We start from the raw sequence: 10,829 nt of genomic DNA, 5'->3' as shown, positions 1-10,829 counted from the left end.
GGACCAATGGCTTTGCTAGTTCTGGAAGGGTCTGAGCAGGATAGTGGTGAGAGGAGCTCTGTGGGGGAGGGGAGAGTGAAAAGGAGTCCATGACAGAGGGAGGGGGAAACGCTGGCTCTGGAGGGTGAGGATGTAATTCAGTCTCCTGAGCAGGTTCCATGGCCCTTCCTTGGGAAGAACAGGGTGTTTAGGGCCAGTGGGATGCCCATGTTTCCCAGGGGCCTAGGGAGCCCAAGGTCTGATCCTTGGGAGCCATCACCACTCCTCATCACCACAGGAGTCCCTGTGACATGAGCCCAGTGTCTTTACTGGGCCCCTTTAGCCTTGGGCACCGGCATGGGCTTTCTGCCCTCTGCGGTTTCATGCTCACAGTACGCCCTCCGTGGCCATCATGAAGAGTCATCATTGAGGTCAGACTGGCTTGAGCTTGAATCCAAGCTTTCCCATTTAAAAGAAAAGCTGTGTGTGATCTTTGGCAAGCCATTGGAGGAGTCTTGGTTTCCTTATTGGTAGAATGTGGATAATATCAGCACCTCCTCGGGGGGGGTTCTTGTGAAGTTAAATGAAGTCTTTGTGCCAAGCATCTGATGCAGTACTCGGTATATAGTAAATACTCAGCAAGTGAAGCCCTTAAAAGAAAGAAAACTTTCTGCTTCTAGGGCTGTCTGGAACCAGCCTTAGAGGCTCAGCACATCTTGCATGATCGGTATTTACCTATCTGTGGAGTTCCCAGCTAGTTGAAACAAGACCAACCAGGAGACCAAGCCAAAGGTTACCCAGCATGCTGATCAGTTTTGCTGTCTGAGAAGTGGATACCAAAGCTGTTACTGCATGTTTCCTGGTCATCCTGTGAAGGTTTCATGAGTGATTATACCAAACCCTCTCTAAGATGGGCACTGGTAGCCAGACAAAAGTTTCCCCAATGTCAAGACCAATGTGTAGGTCTGTTCTACTTCCTTCCCACTATCTCATTTTCTCAAGTGGTCTCCTGGCCTTAGTCCTTAGGACTCTAATCCATCCTCTTACTGGTTACCAGAGCAATCTTCAGGCACCCACCTGACCATGCCCATCCCTCTCAGAACCCTTCCATGATTCTCCAATGGTCGGCCTGGCATTTGAGGCCCCTGCCATCAGCCCTACTACCCTCTGGATGCTGTCCTGACCACACCCCACACTCCATTCTCTCCTTACTCGCCACAGCTCTTTAGGCCTATCCACTGGAAAACTGCCTTCCCCCATCCCTGCCCCTGCTTGTCAAAGTCAGCCCCACCTCCAAGGGGCTGGTTCATCCCAAGCATTGGTCACCAAGCCCTGGGCCTGGGTTTGATTGGCCACATTGTCATGCTTAAGAACTTTGAATAGGACCACGGGTGTATGTGTCATTTCCCTATGAGGACAGCCACTCTAGGAGGCACACTGTGGTAGGGAAACTGAGGCCCAGGAAACTGGGTCTCACTCAATTACATAGCAAGTCAGGGAAGAACCAGACTACGGCCCAGGTCCCCTGTCCACCCACCCACCCTGTCTGCCCACATCAGCTGCCAGGAAAATGGAGAACTCCACACAGGAAAAGCCTATCTAGGAAAATCAGAGACAGAGGCTGCTCTTCCAAGCCTAACCACACAGGAGAGCTGAGCCTAGGCCAGTGGTGTTTAGCTAGACACTAGGGGGTAGTCTGGGGTTTGTCCTGGAGGCCCTGATAACTTGCAATCTCTTTGGGCTCTGGAACCTGCAGGCACTTTGGTCTCTGCTCCTCCCAATCCCTATCATCCTATATGGTCTCAGCCTGAAATAGAAGAGGGAGGGGGGGCTAAAGGCAACTGAGGTTTCCAGTTTTCCCAAGGGATCACCCAGACACATACTGGGATCCATATAAACACCCCACAGATTACTTAGTCCCAGACACACACACAGGCTTGCACACCTGCATAGCCTCCCCTTGGGCAAATAAGCAGGCCTGCCTCCTGGGCCATTGGGACCCTGCCAAGGGAGGCCAGGGGAAGCCATGTGATGCGTGGTACTAGACACTGGGGGTTAACTGAGGCTCAGGAGGAGGCCAGGAGGGTCTGGGGAAGGGTATGCCCTCCATCTCACCTGCAGAACAGAGCCCTGACCTGCAAGGACTCCCTGCACCACTCCAGTCTCCTGCCAGACTGGGTGGCCATAGCTTAAATGACCATCTCCTATCCGGTCCCCTCTGCCATACACACAAAGAACTGGCTTTGTCCTTGGGCTCTCAGATTCATTTATTTCTCCAGCTAGGATGTCCCAGGGAATGAAGTCTAGATCCTTTCATTCTCCAGGACAGCTGCCAGTCCCCTCCCTGACTTCAAGCTGACCATTCTGTCATTAGCCACCCTAGCTTTGTGGTCACCCTCCCTGCCCTCCCCACTGCCTAAGCCCCCACCATCTCCAAGTCACCTCCTTCAGGAAGCCTTCCCTTGTCTACAACCACAGAGACACCCTTGCACCAAGACTGGAATCAAGGGCCAGGAATTGCAACCACACCCACTGACTAAGTCACTTTCTCAACCTATATCTGCCACTGACTGTTCCACCATGGTGAAGACCATTCAAAGAGCATCTCTCAGCTGTATCACAAGATGGGGTCTTTCCTCCAGGGACCCCGTTCTCTCCACTTGATCCCTAGTAAGGCCATTCTCTGGCCTGTAAATCTCTGGCTTTTTCTGGTCTCCTGTTCCTGCTACTCAGCCTATAAACTAGCTCAGGCCTCCCGTGAAGCTATAACCCAGATTTCCAGCCCCTTGGCTTTCCAAAGGCTACTGCCTCACACTCCTAGGCATGTAGGTGGAAGCCCCTCCCGCCTCCTCTCTCAGATGCCTTCTGCTCTGGCTCTTTTTTTTTCCTGCTACTGCCTGGCTCATTCTGTTCCATTCTCAGCAAGACTGATTACTTTCCTAGCCTCGGTCCATGCAATTGGCTGATGCTGTCTGCATTAAGAGCCTTGTGACACCCCTAACCTCCCTAGCCCTTTGGTCTCCTCAAGAGCCTATCTCCCATGGCCCAGACATGTCTATGCCGACAGAATGGAATGGAATAATGGGGAACTGCAACATAGGAAGGAGCTGGTTAAACCTGTTTACTTGGTCTCCCTGAGTCCAGGGGACCATCACTAAGGCACCTGAACTTTCACAGAAGAGGATCCCCTTGCCCTCAGTTGCTCCCATCTCCTTCTTTAAGACAAGTTGTGCCAATATCTACCCACTTTCCTGGGAAAACCACTCCAAAGCTGAGAGAAGGCTCCCAGCTGTGGTCTGCCTCTCCCATTCTGAATTCAGTCTAAACAGTAGTTACTGGGATGCCTGGTAGGCTCAGCAGTTGAGTGTCTGCCTTTGGCCCAGGTCATGATCCCAGGGTCCAGAATGAGTTCTGCACCGGGCTCCCTATGGGGAGCCTGCTTCTCCTTCTGCCCCGCTTATGTCTCTGCCCGGCTCTCTCTCTTTCTCATGAATAAATAAATAAATCTTGAAAAAAAAAAGCAGTAGTTATTAACATGCCTACATGCTAGGATCTTCTAGGAAGCTTTGAAAAAACTCTGATGCCTGGGATCCACCATCAGAGATCCTGATTTAATTGGTCTGGGATATAGTCTGGGTGTCAGGATTTTCTAAAATTAATAGACTTTATTTTTTGGAACAGTATTAGGTTTATAGAAAAGTTGAGAGTAAAGTACAAAGAGTTCTCATATACCCTCTATACCCTCTCAGCCTCCTCTCCTACCCCTCAGGTCCCCTGTTAGTAACATCTTGCCTTACTGTGTATGGTACATTTATTACAACCAATGAGATAGTATTGATACACCATTTACTAAAGACCACGGTTTCCTTCAGAGTCCACTCTGTGTTGTACATTGTATAAGTTTTGACAAAGGTATACCATCACGTATCCATCCACCCTTACAGTTTCATACAGAATAGTTTCACTGCCCTAAGAATCCCCCATGTCCCACCTGTCCATCCCTCCCTCCCCCAACCCCTACGCCTCACCTATATGCCCAACCAAGAACTGAGGTGATGATGTTGGGAGTGAGGAGGAGGAGGGCAGGCCTGGAGAATGCATACTGAAAAGATCGGTCTGGCTACAGTGTGGAGGAAGGATGAGGGTGGAGGAACCAGAAAAAAAAACAAAACAGAAAAATCAATAGGAAAGCCACTGCAGACAAGATAGGATATGATGATGGCTGGGATGGAAAGAATAACGAGGAATGATAGCCAAGAGGATGGAAAGAAGCGGATAGACATGAGGGATATGGAAGAGAACAGGGATGCCATGAGACATTCAAGGGAAGATGTGCAGTAGGCAGTTAGACATTTGGGTTTGGAGCTCAGAGGAGAGAGGAGAATAGAGATGAGGATGTGGGGAACTTGAGGAATGTACGGCAGGAGAACTGGAAGTCATGGATAAGATGGCCTAGACATTGAGTATGGGGTGAGGAGAAAGAGCATCTAGGATTGAGTCCTAAACAACTGTTAATATTGGGTGAAGAGGAAGAACCCGAAAAGGTACTGGAGCAGGAGCAGCAGAGCAGGGAAGGCGAAAAAGGAAAACCAAGTGTGGCTTTTTAATGGAAGAGTGTGTGTAATTTCAAGAACTAGGGAGTGACCAGCAGTGTCCATGATACAGAGTAGTTAGGTCAGATAGAGAAAAGGAGGGAAGACAGTCCTTTCAAGAATTTAGCTGTGTAGGAGGTTGGGCAAGATGGATACAACTCCCTCACTAGGGTCAGCTGCCTCACGAGCTTTCCTTTAACTGTGGACATTTTCCTTAACAACCTGTACATGTTCCAAGGATAGACATGAACTGGGGCATGTGAGGCATGGGGTTGTGTGTACCCAATTTAAAGCTACATTAAAGGACATCTCTGAATAGGCATCACCTCAGGTCACTGGACCATGTTACCAATCCTCCAGTAGCATTTGATTTCATTAGAAGCTTCTATTATCTTTTTATTGCTTTTCCTTTTGTTACCCTAGGAGAGGTAGGCTTCTATTATTTTTATTCCCCTTCTCTATGAATGAGAGAGAGAAAGGAGAAGGTGTGGCCAATTCCCCCAAAAATGGAAGCCTATAGAAGACCATGTTAGTATCCTCCCTTGTCCCCTAGCCTCCATCTTCACAAAATTTTTAAAAGACTTGTCCATACTTTTTCACATTCCACCATTAATCTACCTTCTCCTTCATGGACACTGTTCTCCTCAAGGTTGCCAACAGCCAACAAGCCTCTAGACCCAAGCCAAGTTCTGCTGCATTTGACACTTGATCACTTCCTTTGTGAAATTCTCTCTCCTGTCTGTCCCAGTGTCCCACTCTCCTGGTTTCTACTGTTAATAAGAAATCATCCAGACTTGGAAATAGGAAAAAGAACTAGACTGATGTCCTCTCAGCGTGGTGTCAGGTGTTGTTCAACATGCCAGTTTCACCTGGGGATCATCTGATTTTCTAGGGATGTGTACATTTGCTTGACTTCTGATTCACTATTGATTAGGATATTTTACGACTCTATGAGGATAGAAGCTAGTTCATAGGAAACTTAAAATGAGTAAATGATTCTTGTCCAATAGCAATGCAAATATTTTCTGTCTGGTAAAAAGGGGAACCCCAAAGTTGCACTTTCTTGCATTGTAGGGCAATAACCTTTGCTGTTAAATTTATTTCAGCATTCCTTTGACCAACTCTGTATTCATTTTCAAATTCTCTTTGAATTAATGTTAACATCTTATGGATGTCCTCATTCATTAATCAATTAATAAAGCTTTGACATGTGTTCATTTTATATTTAAGTCATGTTTTTTGACTTTTTTGAAAATTATTCTTTGCCCCTCCTAGTTCTGCACTGAGGACAGAGGTGAAGGAAATGAGTTAGGGGTAAATTAGGTGACCAAAAAGGAAAGGCACAAAAGGCATTCCTGGCAGGAGTCTCGGAACCCTGGTGTTTGCCTGGTTCCCTGGCTTGCTCTGGATTCCTAATTCTCCTGCCAGCTAGAGGTCCCCCAGGGAACTGGTTTTCCTCTGATCTGTGCTGAACTGCGATGCCTGAATCCTCAAGCAACAAGGCTCCTATCCTGTGGGGAGAGGGTCTGCCCAACTTTCTCTGCTGGCCTCCTGAGGTAACAGCTGAGGAAGGACTGTGTCCGCCCCTCCCCATCCCCCACCTCTGCAGGCCTAGAAAACAAGTGTAATCGTGGGGTGTGTGATTGTCACCCAAAGCACAAAAATATTTCTTTGAAATGTTCTTAAAAATTCATGCAAATGCATTCCATGCATTAATCCAACTTGTAACTATGAGTCCCTTTCTCAAAACAAAACTAGCCCTCTAAAGAGCCCCATCTTGTGTTTGTGCTGTGATTCTGCCCACGTTTCAGAAAAACTTTGATGTGTTGTACTCCTTCTATTGGGGTCCTACATCTACACATATCATTCAACCCTCACAGTCTCCTTTGAGGGGTAATATTATCCCATTTTACTGATGAAGAACCTGAGATATTGAAGGGTTACATAGCTTGCCAAGGTGGCTTATGTGGTGTAAGGGGCAGAGCTAGTCAGTTTGAAACCCAGACACATTTGATGTTGATTATGCTCTCCCTTGGTTTATAATTATTTGTTCCTCCATGGTTCAAGCTAGTAGAGCCTGAGACCCTAGGGGTCCCACTTACACACTCTTCAGATGGGAAGACAGGCCCAGATAGGGGCCAAATCTAGCCTAAGGTAAGGGAGGGAAGGGAAGGTGCAAAATCAGGACTCAAAGCAAAAACTGACCAGTGGTGCCCTCTGGAAGCCTTGAGGAAAATTGAAAATTATTCTTTGCCCCTGTCTCCCAACCAGGTTGTTAGAAATGCTGCAAGAGGGATCCCTGGGTGGTTCAAGCGGTTTAGCACCTGCCTTGGGCCCAGGGTGTGATCCTAGAGATCGGGGATCGAGTTCCACATCAGGCTCCTTGCATGGAGCCTGCTTCTCCCTCTGCCTGTGTCTCTGCCTCTCTCTCTCTCTCTCTCTCTGTCTCTCATGAATAAAAAAATTTTAAAAAAATAAATAAATAAATAAAATCTTTTTAAAAATGCTGCAAGAACATACTCAGGAGTTTACAGTGGACTGAGCTCTGGGGAGTCAGGAAATTGGGGTTTAAGCTCTTGGCTTTTGGGCAGCTCATTGCCCTTCTGAAGTCTCAATATCTGTGTATATAAAATGGGCCACTTATTGGGAGATTCGAAAGAGACAAAGGTTGGCAAGGTAAGTAGGTTGTAAACCTACCAACTGGCTGGAAGTGATAGACCAAGGCTCATTCTGGGCTCTGGAGCCAGACTCCTTAGGCTCAGATTGTTTTTATTGCTTAAATAGCCTGTCACCTGGGTGCTTGGGTGGCTCACTCAGTTGAGCATCCCACTCTTGATTTCAGCTCAGGTCTTGATCTCTGAGTTTTGAGTTTAAGCCCCCCATTGAGCTCCATGCTCTACGTGGAGATAGATAGATAGATAGATAGATAGATAGATAGATGATAAGTAAAATAAATGGCCTGTCACCGTGAAATTTCTATGCCTCAGTTTCCTCATACATGAAATGGGAGTAATAACAGCACCTATTAAATAGAGTTGTAAGATATCAAGCACTCAGAACAGTCAATGACACATAGTGATCATGCAGTAACGCTGCCTTTTATAACAGGTTCACTGTCGAAGGCGTGCCTATCCTCGAAGCGCGACCGCAGGGACCTCCCCCCGGCGCCCACCCCCCCCCCCCCCCCCCGGCAGGCCCGGCCCCCAGTCCCCCGACTCGGGCCCGCCTTCTCCTCACCCCGTCCCGCTCCAGCTGTCCTGGGTCCCTCCCGCCACCAGGGGGCGGCGGCGCTGAGGGGGAGGGGTGTGGCGCTTCTAGCCGCAGCAGGCGACACTCTAGGGAGCAGCGGCCGCTGCTCTATGGCCAGTGGCGGCGGCGCTCTAGCCGGCGAGTGTGCGAGGCGGGCTCTCAGTGGTGCGGCCGGCAGGCGGCTATGGCGGCCGTACGGGGCCTGCGAGTGTCGGTGAAGGCAGAGGCCCCGGCGGGGCCGGCCCTGGGGCTCCCGTCGCCTCAGGCGGACTCTGGTTTGGAGCGTGGCGAGCCGGAGCCCATGGAGGTGGAGGAGGGCGAGCTGGAGATTGTGCCGGTGCGGCGCTCCCTGAAGGAGCTGATCCCGGTACGGGCTGGGGGCGGGGGCGAGGAGGAGGTCGCCGAGCTGGGGCCCCCGGGGCCCGGCGGCCGGAAGGGGAGGAGGCCGGCGCCGGGGCCGGGGAAGTCGGGGGAAAGGGAAAGAGGGGAGGGAGCGCCCAGGGGGCGGAGGCGCCGGGCTCGGGGAGAGACGGGGAGCGGGAGAAGGGGCGCCGGGCGCCCGGAAATAGGTGTGGAGGGGCTGGAGATGGGGGAGCCTGGGGGTGCTGAGGACACCCCCTTTGCCGCCTCCGAGCCAGGCTGTGCAGGGGCGGCGGGCAGGGCGGGCTGGGGCTGTCTGGGGGCGCGAGGTGAATCACGGTGGGGCCCCGGGCCGGGACGCCGGCGTCAGAGTCTCCGGTGGAGCTCCTGTTGGTTCAGCGGAGCGCTCGCGGCTCCTCTTGGAGGGTCGGACTTGTCAGCTGCAGAAACTTCGGGTTTCTTTTGTGACTTGAGAGTCCTCCCGGCCCCATTCTCCTTGCTCTGTAGCACCTACACCTGGCCGCAAACACGTGACCCTTAGTGAGACCCAAACAAGCGAACCAGCGGGGGCGGGGCGTGCTCCGTCTCTTAGCACCTAGCGGGGGAGTGAGAGGGGCTTTGCTTTTGGTTCGGTGGTCCTGTGTTGGGTTCTGAGGCCTGATCTCGGGCCTGCATGGCTCTTATGTATGTACTCGGTTTCTCGTCTGACATGAACCCCTTTTTTACCATGTCAGCAAAGTCTGGCTTTTTAAACCGAAATTGTGGGAAAAGGGAAAGAAGATGGGATCACTAAAGACAGTAAACGATAAAGGACCCTAGTAACAACAGTTAACATGGTGGCTTTTTACCATTTACTACGTTACGTTGTTTAAGTATCACTGTAGTTGTGAAGTAGATCGCATCCTTTATTCGTTCGGTGCAACATGTGGTTACCGCATCCCTACTATGTGCCAGGCACAATGTAGGCACTCGTCAAGATCAAGATCAAAGTCTTCCCTGGCGTTTATGTTTTAGTTGGAAGACACAAATAAAGAATTTCTAATAGTGGTAAGTGCTTTGAAGAAAGTAAAACACGTTAACGGGACAGGAGTGCAGAAGACAGGGAAGGTGTGCAGAGCAAGAAGCCAAATGGTAGGGGATGGTCAGGGAGGTGGTTTCAGATACTGACATTTAAGCTGAACCCTGACTGACAAAAAGGAGCCAACCACGTGCAGAACATATTCCCAGCAGGGGCGACAGCAGGTGCAAAGGCTCTGAGATGGGAACAAAATTGTTTTGTTGGAGAAATGGTAAGTTCCGTAGAGCAAATGGGAGAGCCGTTAAAGAGGTCAGGAAGGTAGGCAGATACTGTGGAGGAAACCCAGGCCCAGAGAGGCGAAAGGAATTGTACAGTGTTGTGTAATTAGTGAATCTCAGAGCTGTGACTTCAGTCTTCGGCTTCCAAATCCCATCCTCTTTTCATTGCACTGTGCTGTGTTTTCCCAGGAGGTCTAGGTGAGTCTGGAGTTTCTGCATTTTGGTGAAGACTTGTGCTCCACCTGGTGGCCTGATACGATGAATTTGTCCTATGTGGGCTGGGGAGATGAGTGAGTGTGCCTTACTTAACTTGGACCTTTTTCATGAAAGCCTGTATATTTTCATTTACATAAATACCTTAAGCAGATGGATTTGGTTAAGGTTTGGGACAGGATCTGATCTAGAAAAGACTTTTTGTTAGAGTGGTTGATTGCTTACTACCCGAAGTTACTGAGACACACTTCCTCATAATAAAGGGTTGTCAGAGTGAGGAAGGATTGCTGAAAGGAATGACTATCCAAAAGGAATCTGTTGCAGGGCTGTCTATTATTATGTGTTTTTCTTCAGTTTTTTTTTTTTTTTTTTTTTAAGATTTTATTTACTTATTCATGAGAGACAGAGAGAGAGAGAGAGGCAGAGACACAGGCAGAGGGAGAAGCAGGCTCCATCCAGGGAGCCTGATGTGGGACTCGATCCCGGGACTCCAGGATCAGGCCCTGGGCTGAAGGCGGCGCTAAAGCGCTGAGCCACCGGGCTGCCCCTTCTTCAGTTCTCTTAGCATTTCTTAATCTTTCTCCGTGCGTTAGGACACAAGCAGAAGATATGAAAACAAGGCTGGTAGCTTCATCACCGGAATTGATGTTACCTCCAAGGTAAGACACCATAATTTATTTATTCATTTTGATAAGCAGGTGAACTTAATGGATGTGGCCCCTAGAACTTGTGAAACACCAGTTACTCTTTACCTCCTTTTTTCTTTTGTTGTTTGACTAAAACTTTTTTTTTTTTTTAAGATTTTATTTATTCATTAGAGACACAGAGAAGCAGAGACCTAGGCAGAGGGAGAGCAGGCTTCCTGTGGGGAGCCCGATGTGGGACTCGATCCTGACCCCAGGATCACGCTGTGAGCCCAAGGCAGATGCTCAACTGCTGAGCCACCCAGGCGTCCCCATTTTTTTTAACTTAAATTTTGGATTACACAATGATGTGTTCATTCATCCTGAAAACATACAGGCAGCATTTGTGTTCTTATATTATGAAAAGGTAAAATCCATGTACCTAGTTGCCTGTGCTTAACCATATCTAAGAAAAAGTTCTGTACTGGGAATGCTTTTTTTTATGCTATGTCTATTC

General features: G+C 49.2%; 1 protein-coding gene across 4 annotated transcripts in view; it reads left to right on the top strand.

Annotated features, from left to right (window-relative positions):
* Positions 1–7,942: 7,942 nt before the first annotated feature.
* Positions 7,943–10,829, top strand: part of NCBP3 (nuclear cap binding subunit 3) — a 38,752-nt gene continuing 35,865 nt past the window's right edge. For 2 of the 4 annotated variants that reach the window (XM_035720399.2, XM_035720400.2), the window contains exons 1-2: positions 7,958–8,187; positions 10,283–10,348. In XM_035720399.2, coding sequence (XP_035576292.1) covers positions 8,005–8,187; positions 10,283–10,348 — 249 coding nt within the window. In that variant the 5' untranslated portion in view covers positions 7,958–8,004. Of the gene's footprint in view, positions 8,188–9,665; positions 9,767–10,282; positions 10,349–10,829 lie in introns of all 4 variants that reach the window. The other 2 variants (XM_025476058.3, XM_025476054.3) reach the window with 2 other exon arrangements.

This window comes from Canis lupus, chromosome 9 (genome assembly GCF_003254725.2).
Source record: "Canis lupus dingo isolate Sandy chromosome 9, ASM325472v2, whole genome shotgun sequence".
Classification (NCBI taxonomy): Eukaryota; Metazoa; Chordata; class Mammalia; order Carnivora; family Canidae; genus Canis; species Canis lupus.
The sequence above is the reverse complement of the archived record's forward strand: the minus strand, read 5'-3'. Positions and strand labels throughout refer to the sequence as shown.